At 41.1% G+C, this 17630-nt stretch overlaps 1 protein-coding gene across 1 annotated transcript in view; it reads right to left on the bottom strand.

The window, feature by feature from the left end:
* Positions 1-12052: 12052 nt before the first annotated feature.
* The window catches only part of aars2 (alanyl-tRNA synthetase 2, mitochondrial (putative)), a 34654-nt gene continuing 29076 nt past the window's right edge, over positions 12053-17630 (bottom strand). The window contains exons 18-22 of the mRNA XM_047051115.1: positions 17140-17265; positions 16891-17001; positions 16620-16703; positions 12918-13031; positions 12053-12744 (exon numbers count right to left, since the gene is read on the bottom strand). Coding sequence (XP_046907071.1) covers positions 12571-12744; positions 12918-13031; positions 16620-16703; positions 16891-17001; positions 17140-17265 — 609 coding nt within the window. The 3' untranslated portion in view covers positions 12053-12570. The remainder of the gene's footprint in view (positions 12745-12917; positions 13032-16619; positions 16704-16890; positions 17002-17139; positions 17266-17630) is intronic.

Below are 17630 nucleotides of genomic sequence, written 5' to 3'. Positions count from 1 at the left end.
CTGTCAGGACCTGCTTGGTCGTCGGTCTGCCAACGCTGAACCAGGTCGTCACCCGGAATCCAGTCTCCATGACGGCCAACAGCGAGTTTCCCGGTCCCATCCAACGTCTATAAAGCCGAACAATGGATTTTGGTGTTTCAAAACCCATTGACACTGTATGACTATGTTTAGCTTGTGTTCTGCTCCTCTCTCTTACCAACCGTCTTTGGAGGAGGGGATCCCTCTCTGAATTGCTCCTCCCAAGGTTTCTTCCATTTTTTCTCCCGGTGGGAGTTTTTCTGGGAGTTTTTCCTTGTCTTCCTTGAGGGTTTAGGTTGGTTGAGGGGCAGTTCTATGGGCGCATGTGAAGCCCTCTGTGACATGCTTGCGTGTAAAAAGGGCTATACAAATAAATTTGATTTGATTTGATTTGATCTCGTCTACGTTTTTGATGAATTCGCCGAGATGCTACATGATTCAGTAATTACACAGAGGGAAAAGCTAGCTACTTTTCGAGTTCGGTTTTCCGTCACTTCAAACTCAAGATCTAAAGGTGTGAAAGTGCTCAAACCTTCACCATAATTCAAGAGTAGTGTACTTTCACGAACTCAATCATTGATTCTAGCTTAAAATGTGTAAAAATAGGACTTACCGAACGTGGCTGCCTCCAACAAGGCTATCAGGCGATTCCAGTTGAAAACAACAATGACCGCCGAACAATAATTTATATTCGTAACGGCAAGCTGCGATTGGAAGCAAAATGAAACAGGAGCTAAAGACCAAGGGTGGGGGCTTGGTCAGCACACCATTTCCAGAAAGGATGTGTGTGCGTCTCGCCAAGCTCGCGCATGTCAAGTAGGTTGACCACCTGTCCCTCTTTGCGCTGTATCGCACAGCACATTCAATATGCGACGTGCGGGACAAGGGGTGAAAATGCTGTGCGACACAACACAAAGCGGGACTGGTGGTCACCTTAGTGTCAAGGAACAGGATGAGCCTGTGAGAATTTGGAGCGCGCGCTGTGGAGCAATTCAATTTAATTCAATCATATATAGACATAACAAGGTGAAATTGTTTATGGTACTTCAGAGTGATGTCGTCATGAATCCTATTAGGTTTGAAAAACCATGAGTCAAAATTTAATTAGATTTATTGACAAAAAGATATTGAGGCAATGTTTACATAAATACACCCCTTTCAGCCATTTCGTATTGCATTTCTTATTCCATTTCACCCTATGTAAAGACATGTAATCTACCGGAGGAACCCTAATAATAAGAATACTAACAAAAACAATAGGTTTCCTCCTACCGGAGGAACCCTAACAATACAAAAAATTATAATAATGAATAAAAAATGTATAAAAATAGAAGTGCTGCATGATGCTAATATGTGCTACTAATAAGGCTAGTTAAAACAGGGCACTAGTGCGTTGTTGGGGCGAATCAATCAATGTTGGCGATATCTAGTTGGATAGACTTGACATGATCCAAGAAGGGTTCCCAGACCTTCCAAAACTTAGTAGAGGTGCATCGCAAAGAGTACTTAATTTTTTCCAGAGTCATAAAATGAAGGGCATCTCTATGCCATTGAGAATGGGAGGGGGGGTGGGAGTTTTTCCAATGTAGCAAAATAACACGCCTCGCTAAAAGTGAGAGAAAGGCAACAAGTTCACAGAAGTAAGATGGTAGAGAGTTCCCAAAAGGCAGGACACCAAACAGGCCAACTAATGGTGAGGGACAGATATTAGAAGAAGTGACGGCTGAAAGAGTGTCAAAAACACCTATCCAGAACTGCGCAAGTACAGGACAAGCCCAGAAAATGTGGCCAAGACAGGCCGGTCCTAAATGGCACCGGTCACAGCGTGAGTCTACACCTGAGAATATACGAGCCAGTTTACTCTTGGACCGATGGACCCTGTGCACTACTTTACATTGTAAGACTCCGTGCCGGATACAAACAGAGGAAGAGTGGACCCATTTCAAAGCACGCTCCCATACCGCAGGGTCTATCTCTATATTAAGATCATCCGACCATGCAGTACACAAGGCATCAGAGGTGGAGGATTGGTGTGCATGAAGAGTGTAGTAAATCATTTCCGGTGAGGGTTAATTTGGAGGATGGAGTCTATAAGCGTGGGAGACGGTATGGTGGGAAAATTGGGAAAACGGTTGCGTCCAAAATTTCTTAACTGTAAATACCTGAAAAAAGTGGGTTGAAGGCAAGTTATAAGCCTGTGCCAACTGACCAAAAGAGGCAAATTTTCCATCAATAGAAAGATGGTTAAAGGATCAAATTGCTTTGCCTCTCCGGATTAAGAAAGCTTCATCCATTATGGATGGAGTGAACAGGGGATTAGAGCAAACTGGAGCCAGACCAGGTATAGATTGTAATGTAAATTGTTGTTTAAATTGTGTCCAGAATTTAAGACCGTTTTTCACAACAACACTGTCTGAATGCACATATGATGAAATAGTTGTGGGGAAGCACAGGAGGGAAATCAGAGATGATGAACCACATGAGGCCTCCTCAACCTGTAGCCAGGGTGGGGCTTGGTCATTAGTGTAACAGCAGTGTAACATGGCTCTAGTTTTGGTTGGCCAGTAATAGAGTAAGAAGCTGGGGAGGGCTAGACCACCTTAGGTTTTTGTAAAGTGCCTTTTTTAATTCTAGGGGGCTTCTTGTTCCATAAAAAATGTGAAATTGTGTGGTCAAGTTAGAGAAAGAAATGTTTAGTAAGGAAAATGGGTATACATTGAAAGAGATACAGAAATGTCGGGAGCACATTCATTTTAATACAGTTTATCCGCCCCGCAAGAGAGGCAAAAGAGACCCCACTGAAGATCCTGAGTCAACCTTGTCATAAGAAATTGAGAAATTACATTTATAAGTCTGAGTATTTTTTGGTTATACAGACACCTAAGTACTTAAAATGTTCAAGAGATGTTTTGAAAGGTAAGTCAGATAATGGATACGCCAAGGCAGCAGCGTTGATCGGCATTAATTCACTTTTTTGAAAATTTAGTTTGTAGCCTGATATTTGACCAAACTCCTCCAGTAAGTTTAAGATAAGAGGGAAAGCTCTGTCTAAGTTCGAGACAAAGAGTAAGAGGTCATCCGCATACAGGGACACTTTGTGAAATGCCTGGTATCTGACCTGAAATGCCTGGTATCTGACCACCGCCAATGGTTCAATGGCGAACAAGAGTGGAGAGAGTGGACACCCCTGAAGGGTCCCACGCTTGAGGGGGAAGTAGTCAAAATAATCATTGTTTGAGCGATCACAAGCTTGGGGGGACGTATACAAAAGCCTAATCCATGATATGAAGGTAATACCAAAACCAAAACGTTTTAACAAAGAGAACAGGTAGGACCATTCTACACGGTCAAATGCCTTCTCTGCATCCATGGAGATAACCACCTCAGGGGTGTCGGTGGGTGTCGGTGCATAAACAATATAAAATAAACGTCTAACATTATGAAAAGAATGACGGTCTTTAACAAATCCTGTTTGGTCAGCACCTACAAGAGTTGGTAGTACAGTCTCCAAACGCGTAGCCAACAGTTTGCCCAAGAGTTTGACATCTGCACATAGCAGAGAGATGGGGTGGTAGTTACCACAAGAAAGTGGGTGTTTGTCTTTTTTTTAAAGGAGAGAAATAGTCGCCTGTCTTAATGTTGGGGGAAGATTGCCATTTTGCATAGATTCATTGAACATTTTAAGTGAAATTGGAGCTAATTGAACTGAGAATGTTTTATAAAATTCAGCCGGGAGACCATCTGGGCCTGGGCATTTACCACTCTGTGTCAGCATTAAAGCACTACTGAGTTCACCAATCGAAAAGGGTTCATCCAGTCTAGATGATGTTGCGCTGTCAATGGAGGGAATCTCTAAAGAATAAAAAAAACGTCATATTGTGTCATCAGCCAGGCATTCAGAGGTGTATAATTTGGCATAGAAGTCCCTGAAATGATTGTTAATTACTTGTGGGTCAATAGTTGTCCCAACGGTAGAACTGATCTGAGTTTTATGTTGTGACGAAGATGCTTGTCGGAGTTGGTGTGCAAGCAGTTTACTAGGTTTATCTCCAAACTCATAATATTTACGACGTGATTTTAACAGTGACTCTGCATGTTGGAAGCCAGGAGATCAAATTCAGACTTCGAAAGATCTGCATTGGATGAGTCCACACATTTAGACTGAAGTTCTGATATATCTCTAGCAAGGCTAGCACTTTTCTGTAAGGTGATCTTTTTCTGATAACCTGCGTAAGATATTATCTCCCCTCTCAGGTAAGCTTTGCATGCCTCCCAGATGGATGCCGCTGACGTATCCGGGTTAACATTGGTAGAGATATAAAGATCAATGCGGTTCTTAATAGTCAAAACAAAGTTTGGGTCAGAAAGCAATAAAGAATTAAAGTGCCAGGGGGAGCGTTTCATAGATCTACCAGGAAGAGAGACGTCGACAACCACTGTTGCATGGTCAGATATGACAATGGGATTGTAGGAGCATGAACTAACAGATGGTAGGAGTTTGCTATCAATGAGAAAGTAATCAATATGGGACAGGAGAAAAGAAAGAAAACTGTTTAGTACTAGGGTTAAGAAAGCGCCAGGCATCTGTGAATGCATATTGCTTCACAAACATCTGAATTACTTTTGATGATTTAGATACACCAGAGGGCTTGTTGGATGACTGATCAAGTGAAGGTCGAGACAGCAATTAAAATCACCAGCAATAATTAGTTGGTGGGAGCCCAAGTCAGAGAGAGAGGAAAAACAACGTTTTTGAAAAAAAAAATGTTGTCCCAGTTTGGGCCATACACATTTGCCAAAATCAGGTTATGACCCCCTATTTTGCCTGTAATGATGACATATCACCCATTTGTGTCAGACACCACTTTGGTCACGGAGAATGGCACTGATTTATGAATAAGAATTGCAACCCCCTGGCTTCATTTGAAAAAGAGGAGTGAAAGAGATGGCCCATTTTTTGAGGGGTGTGTGAATAACAATCATTGATTTGTCTGCCAGAGACAACGCCTGTTCCCATCCCAGCACCAGAGATGAGAGGTAAAACACTTGACTAAGTTGGGCACAGAGTTTTAAGAGCAGCATGCACGCAGGATAAAAGAAAATACACATGTTATGGAAGAATTCGAGTGGCACTGTGTAGATCTGAATAGTCAAGGGGTGTGGTTTCAATACAATTTATTTAGAATATACAATTACATAAGATTAAACAAAGCTTTGCTGATCAGTCATTAACGAAGGAGGTGCCATCCACACAGATCGTTCGTTAGAGTGATAAAGGACAATAAGAAAAGGTCTCCCCCTTATATGAACAGAGAACAGATGTTAATAATCAAGCAATACAGCGGTCACCATGATTGGTCAGCACTGGTCAGTGAAAACCCCCCAGGCCAGTGTCCCATGTCCTTTGATGTAGTTCATGATAAACAGGATGTCTGACTTGGCCATCTCCTTGGCCAAAAGGTCAGGTCAGCTCTGCCCAACCCCCAGACCTAACTAAGACCCTCTGGCTCTTAGTTAGGTATCATAAAACAACACCACAAATACCTTAAGACAATCTGAATGTCCCTTCAACAGAGTTAAACATACCACAGAGCCTCAGTTTCTTACATTCAGCTGTCTATAACAAAGAAACTTACTTTTTACCGCTTAAAGAAACATAGATATTGTAACTATGTAAAAAAATGCCATTACACACATAAAACACAAAAACTAACTGAGATTACATTAACCCGAAACTCCACCCCACCCCCCCCTCCCCATAATTCCAGCTACTGCATTGACATGCAGCAACATGGAGCACTTTGATTCTCTGATCAGCATATTTTCCACACTTCTAACGTCACCGCGCTGCCCCCACAGTAAAGGAAGTATATATATTTTTTTAACTCACATTTCTAATTATGCTAATGTGCAAATCAACGGTTGCAACAGGCATAAACAGGCTTACATTTAGCAATTGCGCGCCAGCCAAGTACAGAGAAGGATTGTCAAACTAGCGCTAGCCTGTTTGGCCAACGAGACAAATAAAAACGCATTGCGCTGGTTGGCGCCGCCAAATACACACAAAAAAGGGCACTTGCGCTCAATGAATGCAAAGTTCAGCAAATGCAAAGTTCAGTCGCTTACGCGTTTATCCACCTGCAAATCATGGAAAAATGTTGTAGCTTCTGCGACAGTCGGGAGCCATGCTCTATCTCCATTAGGCAGGGTAACGCCTTGGCAGGATAGAGAAGAGCCGGTTTACAGCCCCGCTGGTAGAGCTCAGCCATGTAGGTTTTGAACTCGGCGTGCTGTTTCAACAGGTCCAGGCTGTAATCATCATAAAGGCGAATCTTGTGGCCATTGTAGCGGACGTCACGTCCTTTACGTGCCTCGCGAATAACCATGTCCTTGATTTGGAAACGGTGGAACCGTATGATGACAGGTTGTGGCCGCTCGTCTAGAGCAGGTTTTGGAGCAAGGCTTCTATGGGCTCGGTCCAGCTCAGGGAGAGAGCCAAGCACCTTTGTGCCAAAGACATCCAGGCATTTGAGAAAAGAAAGCGGAATATCCTTATATTCTGTCGTCTGCTACGACCCTCTAGGTCAGCCATCTTGGTCCTAAGAGTCTCATTATCACGTTGCACGTTGCATATCACGCTGTCTCCAGCTGTTGGATGCGGTGGTCAGTATCGTCGGCATTGTCTTCCAAAGACGATATTCGTTGCCCATGGTCAGTGACCTTTGTGTGCAGGGTGTCCAATGTCGAAGTCAACGAATCGAATGATGCTTTGAAGTCGGCAGCTAGTGCAAACCTAATGTTCCTCCAATAGGGAGCTAATCTCCGCCATGCTGATGCTAGCGCTAGCAGACGCAGAAGACAGTGCAGGAAGGCTTTTATCTACTTTGCCCTTAGGTTGGACATTATGAGGTTGCCTGTATGGTCAACACAATTTCCAAAACTAGTTGCAAAAGAATATTCTGAAAAAAGACCAGCATAAAAGATGAAACGGTAGATGAAACGTTCAGTTGTGGGAGCGAGCTACACACACGTCTACTCCACACGCTGCATTCCGGAAGTCACAGGTTATTTATTTGAATGAAACACAGTAAGGAACATGAAATAACGTCATCCCCATTGCCAATAAACTAGGCAAAATCATCACACATTCTACCTATGCTCTTGCGTTAGCAAGCTAAACTGGTTTACATGCCTAGAGTCTAGGTGTTTTCGCTATCTAGCAGTTCTGGCATTCCTTGCAAATCAGCGTTAATAAAAAGCAGATGAGCTAGTCTAGCTAACATTGACTCGATGGGCATGGCTGATGTTTGTCTATACCGTAGCATAAAATATCCCTGTGCAGTTCGACCCCGACACGTTTGCGCAAACCATTTCACAATTTCACCAAGGACGGTTTTGAAAACCTGGGACAATGTAAAGCATGATTTTCTACAAAGTTGTTGCTGAAAAGAGGTGCGTTCCGACTTTGTGTTCATCACAACCGCAAGTTGTAGCAAAAAATGTCGCTCGCTCGAGCGTTTGCATTAAGTGTGGAATTCCATACTAGCAAATCAAACCCAGACTACGTTGTTGGTTTCATAGATATATATAAACACTAGATGTCTTACGGCGGATTCTAGAACGTCCGCACATGGCGGCCATCTTGCTACAGTGAACTCGCTCACCCATAACATTGGGTTGATGCTACATGTACTTTTTAAATAACCATAACTTGCTCAATTTTCAACCGATTTTTTTACGGTTTGGTTTGTTATCAACGTCAGAGATGTAGCTATGCCACTACATACTTATGAATAATAATGTAATAAATGTTTTTGAATAGAAGTATGCAGTGGCATAACTACATCTCTGACATTGTTGATAAAAAACCAAACCGTTTAAAAATCGGTTAAAAATTGAGCAAGTTATGATTATCTAAAAAGTACATGTAGCACCAACTCAATGTTATGGGTGAGCGAGTTCACGGTAGCAAGATGGCCACCATGTACGGACGTTCAACTCTGTTGGCCGGCAATGCGGACGAAACATCTAGTGTTTAAATACAGTGCCCTCCAAAAGTATTGGAACAGTGAGGCCAATTCCTTTATTTTTGCTGTAGACTGAAAACATTTGGGCTTGACTTCAAACGGTGAATGTGAGACCAGAGATCAATGTTTCAGCTTTTATTTCCAGGTATTCACATCAGGATCTGATGCACAAATTAGAAAATATCACCTTTTGTTTGAACCCACCCATTTGTCATGTGAGCAAAAGTATTGGAACATGTGACTGAAAGGTGTGTTTTGTTGCCCAGGTGTGTCCTATTACATACATTATTCAATCAATAAATAGCACTGAATGTCTACGCTCAGGTTCAGATTGGGTAGGATAGGTTTTGCCTATGCAGACTGTAGTCAGAGGTGAAAACAACATGAAAACCTGAGAGCTGTCTTTGGGTGAAAAACAAGCAATTGTGAGTCTGAGAGAAGATGGAAAATCAATCAGAGCCATTGCACAAACATTGGCCATAGCCAGTACAACCATTTGGAATGTCCTGAAGAAGAAAACTACTGGTGTACTAAGTAACAGACTTCAAACAGGTAGACCAAGGAAAACATAAGCAGTTGATGACAGAAACATTGTGAGAGCTGTAAAGAAAGACCCTAAAACAACTGTTAATGAGATCAGCAACAACCTCCAGAGGGCAGGAGTGAAGGTATCACTATCTACTGTTCGCAGAAGACTTCATGAACAAAAGTACAAGGGCTACACCAGAAGATGCAAACCACTCATTAGCAAGAAGAATAGGAAGGCCAGGCTGGAATTTGCCAAAAGGTACAGAGATGAACCTCAAAAATTCTGGGACAAAGTTTTATGGACTGATGAGACAAAGATTAACTTTTACCAAAGTGATGGAAAGTAAAGTTTGGAGAAAGAAAGGAACTGCACATGATCCCAAACACACAAGCTCATCTGTGAAACACGGTTGAGGTAATGTCATGGCTTGGGCTTGCATGGCTTCTTCTGGGACGGGCTCATTAATCTTTATTGATGATGTAACACATGATGGCAGCAGCAAAATGAACTCGGAAGTCTACAGAAAAATTTTGTCTGCCAATTTAAGGAAAGATGCAACCAAACTGATTGGCAGAGCCTTCATCATGCAGCAAGATAACGACCCAAAACACACTGCCAAAACAACAAAGGAGTTCATCAGGGGCAAGAAATGGAAGGTATTAGACTGGCCAAGTCAATCTCCAGACTTAAACCCTATAGAGCATGCATTTTATCTGCTTAAGAGGAGAATGAAGGGAGGAACCCAACAAAACAAACAACAACTGAAAGAGGCTGCAGTGAAAGCCTGGGAAAGCATCACAAAGGAAGAATGCAAAAGTTTAGTGACGTCAATGGGTCACACACTTGCTGTAGTTATTGAAAGCAACTAAACTAATGTGAAGTCTTATTCACTTAAATATATTTTAAGTATATCTGTTCCAATACTTTTGCTCACATGTAAAATGGGTGGATTCAAACAAAAGGTGATATTTTCTTAGTTGTGCATCAGATCTTGATGTAAATACCTGGAAATAAAAGCTGAAATGTTGATCTCTGGCCTCACGTTCATTATTTGATGTCAAGCCCAAATGTTTTCAGACTACAGCAAAAATAAAGGAATTGGCCTCACTGTTCCAATACTTTTGGAGGGCACTGTATATCTATGGTTGGTTTGGCGTAATTCCCGAATGTTTACATTGTCTGGCTCCGCGCCAGATTAACACTCGGATCGATAAGCAGTCTCAAAAATGGTAGCAATATAAAAAATAATACGATCCCTTTCCGTAATCATGATATTACCCCCCCAGAAATGTTCACTGCACCCCAGTCAAAGCAGGCTGCATCCGTGCCAGCTAACATCCCAAACCTCACAAAGAGAAGCAGTTCCAGCAATCACATCAGGGGTGAGTTAATTAAATGTTTGACCTAATATAGCATGCACATTCTTAAGTTGATAAGGGTTAGTCTGTACGGCCCCTGAATGATTTTATAAATATCCAAGTAGCCCATTGCAGAAAAACGGTTCCCCACCCCTGCTTTATGCTAACGAGGATTCTTCTTTACAGGTTGTGGAAACTTAAGCAAACAACAAACCTTATCAGAAACAGCGCCACCTAGTGGCTAAATTAAATGACCTAAAACTCAAACCAACCACACGGGCCAGAACAGTTAAACTGGTAAAACAGTGTAAAACATATCCAAGTACATGAGGGAGTCCACCTTCAGCCAGGATTGCATCGGTGTACTATGGGTGCATCTCAATAAATTAGAATATCATCAAAAAGTGTATTTATTTCAGTAATTCAATTCAAAAAGTGAAACTCCTATATTATATTAGATTCATTACACACAGACTGATATATGATATGTTTATTTATTTTAATTTTGATGATTATAACTGACAGGTAATGAAAACCCAACGTTCTGTATCTCCGTCTTAAGATCTCTGTATCTTAAGAATATTAATTAAGACCAGTGTTGGGAATAACGCGTTACAAAGTAACTCCACTACTTTTGGCAGTAAATAGTAATGTAACTAATTACTTTTTTCAATTAAATGACGAAGTTCCATTACTGAAATCAAAATGGGCTTGTTACTCGTTACTTTTTTTTGCATAAATTCTCCAATTTCCTGTTTTTAATCTAACTTTAATAAGTTTACGGCGACACAGCGTACGAATGAATCAATCCACATTTTAGACTAGCCCACACAATGGCCGACAGTTCGGACCGTGCAAGCTTTTTGTCATGGAAATTATTATTCCCTTGCCCAGATCAAGGATAAAAATATACTAGTTAGTTGTAGTTTGTGTGCAGGTGCGAGAATTTTATCCACTGCGAAGAATAGTAATTATAATCTTCACAAGCACCTGTAAAACAACACGCTTCTACAAAGCTAATCGCGAAAGAACTCAGTCGGAACCACTCCATCAAAACAGCCGAGGCTTGATTTTAAACAGAAGTATTTCCAGTCTCTTAACCAGGCATAACTAAACAGACTGATTGCCAGGTATGTTGTCAAGACATGCGACCTATGTCAACAGTTGAGTCAGTTGCCTTCAGTCAACTAATTAGCAACATGCAATGATATAACATTTTACAATTGTCTTGTCCCACACTGTAGGTAACGTTCCCAACACTGCTTAGACCAATAAAAAAATTTTTTAACACAAATGTTGGACTATTGAAAAGTATGAACATGTACAACACTCAATACTTGGTCGGGGCCCCTTTTGCATAATTACTGCAGCAATGCGGCGTGGCATGGAGGCGATCAGTCTGTGGCACTGCTGAGGTGTTATGGAAGCCCATGTTGCTCTGATAGCGGCCTTCAGCTCTTCTGCATTGTTAGGTCTTGTGTCTCGCATCTTCCTCTTCACAATACCCCATATATTCTCTATGGGTTTAGGTCAGGCGAGTTTGCTGGCCAATCAAGCACAGTGCCTTAAACCAGGTACTGGTGGCTTTTGAAGCACGGACTCCAGCTGCAGTCCACTCCTTGTGAATCTCCCCCAAATTCTTGAATGGCCTTTGTTTCACAATCCTCACAAGGCTGCGGTTATCCCTGTTGCTTGTGCACCTTTTTACATTTTTTGCTTGGATACAGCACTCTGTGAACAGCCAGCTTCTTTAGCAATGACCTTTTGTGTCATACCCTCCTTGTGCAGATTGTCAATGATTGTCTTCTGGACAACTGTCAAGTCAACAGTCTTCCCCATGATTGTGCAGCCTACTGAACCAAACTGAGAGACCGTTTAAAGGCTCAGGAAACCTTTGTAGATGTTTTGAGTTAATTAGCGGATTAGAGTTTGACACCATGAGTCTTCAATATTGAACATTTTCACAATATTCAAATTTTCTGAGATACTGAATTTTCATTAGCTGTCAGTTATAATCATCAAAATTAAAATAAATAAACACTTGAACTATATCAGTCTGTGTGTAATGAATCTATATAATATAAGAGTTTCACTTTTTTAATCAAATTACTGAAATCAACTTTTTGATGATGTTCTTATTTATTGAGACGCACCTGTATATCAGGCTGAAAAGTTGGTGGCCTACATGTCTTAACCAGCACTACTTGTAAATGCATTCTCTAACCTGCCATTTTATGTACATGTTGCTATGGATACTGGGACTGGCTCTCAGACACCTACATTTAGTCATTTTTAGTCACACCTTTGTGACATCATAAGGTAATAGGACAGTGATGTCATTGCATGTGGATCATTTGATTGCCAAAACGCCATGGGACTTCACTTGGTGAAATATCACAAAGGAGAAAGGTATTTTCAAACAATGGCTTGAAGATTTTGATGAACTCCAGGAGGGGTCCTTTGTAGTGCCGTTTTCGTTTGGACAAAAAATATAATAAATACGATTCAATAATATTCTTCTAATAATCCATTGGTACATTGTCCATGTTTCTTGTTACAACAGAAAACGAACACCAGATATAGTACTCTTAAATAAAGGAATAATGTGCGTTCCCAAGCCAATAGAAGTCTCTCAAATTTAGCGTCCATTGCAGCCTTTGCCCCGTGCGTACTGCTCTGCCCACCGGCAAGCCTCTGTGATGTCCCTGGTACTCCCGGTGCCTTTAGCCACTGTGACAGAGCCACCAGAGTTCCCTCCTAGATGAGCACACACAGCCAGGGCCCAGTCATCCGCCGACAGAGCACTATAGCCCTGTGGGAAGTGATCGCAACAACCAATGTAGAGTTATACAGTTAAATGTTTGTGTGGTAGATCTTAACAGAATACAATAGAAAAGGTAGAGGGGTTTGACAAACCATATGGATTTATTAAACTGTCTCCATATAGGCGACATGCTATACATGTGTATAATTCTAAAAGTTTACCTTTGGCACTTGGCAGGCACACAGCACTTTCCCAGATGGTGTTTGGTGAGAAAGTAGCATGACCAGACTATCAGGGGCTTTGTCACTGTACTGGTTGACTGTTTTCATCACCACCTACACAGAGAGCAGAGTGTGTCAAATGCAATAACCAAGTGAAAGAAATCCACGAAGGACACCATTTAAATTAATATTAAAAGAAAAAGTTAGCTCTCGATGCAGTTTAAAAGCTTTTTCTAATTTTAAGAACATAAAAGCTTTGCAAACGTCGTATTGACAGCCTGGCAGCTCATCTGAAATATGGTCAAACTAGCTTGGAATTTCAGTTATACTCCCAACACATGCCAAATCCACCCAATCTCTGCCAAGCGTCGGATACGGAAAAGTCAGGGACTGGTTGCCGGAAGATCTAGGGGGGTCAGATGGCTGAGTGGTTAGGGAATCGGGCTATTAATCAGACGGTTGCCGGTTCGATTCCTGGCAGTGAAAATTGGCATTGTGTCCATCAGCAAGGCACTTTACCCTACTTGCCTTGGGGGAATGCCCCTGTACTTACTGAAAGTTGCTCTGGATAAGAGTGTCTGCTAAATGTAAAATCTCAGAACTGTCAGTGTATGGAGGACTAAATGTGCCATAATTAAATACATAAGTCTTTCATAAAAGACTTACGTATATTACGTATATTTGTCATATTAAGTGATTTAAATGTAACTGAAGACAAAGATCTTCCCAAAAAATGAGTTTTTAAATAGAAAAGAAACATTTCCCAGAACCCCGCCTATATGTGTTAACACTAATATGCCCCATATTTGTAGTCCAGGTAGTTAACTATGATTAAGAATGTTGTGTAGCACACATTCTATGAAGCCCAATTCAATTCCTTTAAAAACTTGTATAAGATATACCACGTGTACCGCCTGGTGTTCCCACCGCTCAAGACCACCCGGTCCCAAAACAAGCTCTTCTTCTGCCTGGCTCCCCAATGGTGGAACCAGCTCCCTACGTCCATCAGGGACACTGACTGTCTCCCCACCTTCAAGAAAAGGCTCAAGACGCACATGTTCCGGGAGTACAACGGCACTTAGGAATGCTTGATTGGACCTGATATTTGTTTCCTCCAGGATCACAATGACTCTTATTGAGACTTGTTGCTCTTGTAGGTTAGTTATAACGAAGTTAACTCTTGTACTCGCTCTGAAATATTTTACTGTTGATTGTTCTTCTACAGGTACAGTCTTGCACTTTTTTGGAGTTCATGTTGTTTTTAATTCGTAACTTGTATAACGGCATGCTCTTATGGGTCTTCCCTTTGGCACTTGTTTAGTTTTTCACAATGTATGCTTCATGTTTTGGCTGCTTGCAATGTCTGGGACTACTTCGTTGTTATGATCAGTGACTTATGCTCTTTTGTAAGGCGCTCTCTTGGAAGTCGCTTTGGATAAAAGCGTCTGCTAAATGCATAAATGTAAATGTGTTCAATACCCTAAAAATGTGAATATATAACTTAAAATCATTTAGCCTACCTTCATGCCATCACCTTTAGAATCTATTGGAGACCTAATTCGTCATATACAACGCCATAGAATATCAGAATAGTCCGAATTTTCTACAATAAAAGCCAAACATATTAAAGTGGATTAATGTGCAACCCTAGGCGTCAAAAAAATTCAAAAAAGCGTATAGTGACGCAAAAGGGGGTCTGCCCAAGCGTCAATATTTGAGGAGTTGGGATGAAACTGGGTTGGTTTTATTCGATGACCGTGACTGAGAACAGGCCAAATGTTAATAGTCTTATTGTGTTTCAATAAGACTGAATATGTCTACTACTTGATTGACTGCTCAGTTCTGACAGTTTGCTCTAAAGTGTCCAATCACAGTGCTCAAAGAGTAAAACATTGCAGTCCAATAAGGACAGCTCTGTGCAACTGGTTATGTGCCCCATAGGAAAGGAAAATAAATGTGCATTTCATTTTAAATGCAAAGGGGCAGGACATAAGCCATTTGAACTGCAGTGTTTTATGCTTTATAAAACATTGTATTTTCCTGAAAATGTTTAAATGGCCGTAAAACGTAACCTGTAAAGGTTTATGCCTAGTATTGAGCTGTAGAACGGTGCTGGCAGCCTGGACACAACCAAGACACACACACTTCTCTGACCCTCTACCTGATCATGCTCTTGCTTCAATGAGTGAAAGTTTCAATACAAAGTTGTGAATTTCCCTCTTTGTAATTAAGTTTTTGGTTGAAAAATAAGTAATTAATAAACAAACATTCATTAAAGAATAAAACCATTGGGAAATGGTACCCTAAATAACCTTGCCAACATGCCAAACAAAAGATAACCAGGACTACAAAAATGTAGCAAAATAGGCTTTACTCATCCACAACATGAAACAAATACCTATGGATCAACAAAATTCAAGTATACAAAAAAGTCAGTTCAACTCTACGGAAGTAAAGGCGGAAGGGAGAGTGAGAGGACACTTCTCGCTCAGTATTCGTTCGTGCAATTGGCTGTCAACGATCAAAGCTGCTGATTGGCGGCTCACTGGCATGTCCCGCCTCCTGCCAGTGGCATGTACTTCCGATGCCACATGCCAGTTAAAGATGTAACCAGTGTTGGGAAAGTTCACTTACTACATAAACTAGTTCAGTTTCTAGTTCACACATTTAAAAATGAACTGGTTCAGTTCATAGTTCATAATTCAAGATTTTGAACTAAGTTCACAGCTCCAAAAAATGAACTAGTTCAGTTCTTTGAACTTGAATGTAGCGAGCCATAATTTTTCAAAATTATTTCCACAGCCCATATAGAACCACAGACAGCAATTATTTTATTAGTTTAACGCTGAAACTATGTGTGAGATTTTATTTTCATATTCAATTTTAATCCTTATCCAACCAGGATTTACATTCGGATTGAAGGGAGGAATCTACTTCTTTTTTTTTTGTGAAATCTCTATCTGTCTGCAATACCGCTCTCAGCCTCTACGCAACTTCGGCGCTCTCACACTTGCCAGGCATAGACAGTAGAAGAAAGCACACGCAGTGATTGACTGGTTGAGCCACCCTGGATACAGGACTGTTAACGGTGTGTTTTTCGCCTAGAAGTCTCTAGAAATCTGGCACCTTATTGAACAAAATGTAAAAGAGTGAAAGAGTTCACAGACACCAGAATGAACGCGTTCACAGTATCGTTCATCAGGCAGTAATACAGTACGTTCAGTTCACGTTCACCAAAATGATGAACAAGTTCATGAACTTTAGTTCAATGAACGCGTTCAGGCGCAACACTGGATTTAACCCCTACTGGAGAGAGTTGTGGGAGACGACGATGATTGGTCAAAGTTGTGGGAAAATTGCGGTGATTGGTTAAAATTGCAACGTTGTGCTGAATTCGCAGGGAATCGTTGAATTTGCGTGAATTGGTGCGATCGCAACATCGCGAATTCCTGGAGGGTCTGTCAAGTGTCCAATCACAATGCTCCAAGCACATGAGGACAGCTCCATGTAATGGGTTATATCCCGCCCCATTGCATTTAAATTGAAATCTGTCTGTCACATCATTTAAATGAAATATGTATTTATTTTGAAAGACATGCAACTTCACATCACTTAAGAGATGTCTATTTATTTATTTAGGTATTTATATACTTATGGCACATTAGTCCTCCATATCAGAGTAGGTCCTGAAGTAGGCCTTACCGATATGGAGTCTGTGTCTATGATATCCACAACCAGGCGCTTGGTGCTGTTCCTCTGGAGTAGAACCTGTGCTTTAACTGCAGCCTGCAACTCAGGCAAACACATGGCAAGTATTAGGGAAAAAAACGTGCATTGTCTTTACTTATGCAATGATACATTCTAACTGAACAAAGTCTCAGCAAACATACAAACTAGATTTTGATTTAAGAAACACTGTTGAAAACCTGTTCAAAGTTTCAATATTATTTCAATATTTAGTGTGCTAAGTTACCTCTTTGGTCTCTAGTTTCCTTATGGTTGTGTTAGTGGACCTTTGTAAACTTTTAAGTTGACTTTGGAGCTCTCTCCTCTGCCACTGGGGAATAGGAGTGGAATCTACTGCCTGGATCGCAGAACAGAAGGCAATTCAAATGTAACGCTGAACCTATGATAGGCATAGTTAAATAGTGTTGGCCTGAATATATTAAATACTTAATAATAATTAATACATTAAACTTAGTAAAGGAAACAAAACACGTACATCTGTCAGCAAGCCCACTTCCTTAGAGAGACGGTAGGCTTCTTGGAGTGAAGGGGCAGTGGCTGCAGCCAGCCGTGCGGCGAGAGAGCCCACCTCCTGGGCTAGAGCCTGGCCAGCTTCTCTAGCCTGTAGAAGGGAAAACACTGTCAAGACCAGCAAGCCAGTACAGTCATGTAATCTATATGTCACAACAGATATTTACACAAAGAATCCTGCTTCAAATATCCTGGACTCAGAGTCTGCATCTAGTTGTCTGGTTCAGGCTAAGCCTTTTGTTGTTCCATTTCCTGTTGTTCTTTGTGTAGAATGTAAAATGCACTTAATCCACTATAAAAGATCCAAACTTTAGTCCAACAGTTTCAATCAGATCCCAGAGTCAATCAGATCCCAGATATTTTGCTTTTTACTGTCCCTGTTCCAGGCTTTCAACACATTCTCCTTGTTTTATATTTGGTTGTATGTCTACAGTCTGTTTTGAGAAATACTATTTC

The sequence above is a fragment of the Hypomesus transpacificus genome, unplaced genomic scaffold, assembly GCF_021917145.1.
Source record: "Hypomesus transpacificus isolate Combined female unplaced genomic scaffold, fHypTra1 scaffold_138, whole genome shotgun sequence".
NCBI lineage: Eukaryota > Metazoa > Chordata > Actinopteri > Osmeriformes > Osmeridae > Hypomesus > Hypomesus transpacificus.
The sequence above is the reverse complement of the archived record's forward strand: the minus strand, read 5'-3'. Positions and strand labels throughout refer to the sequence as shown.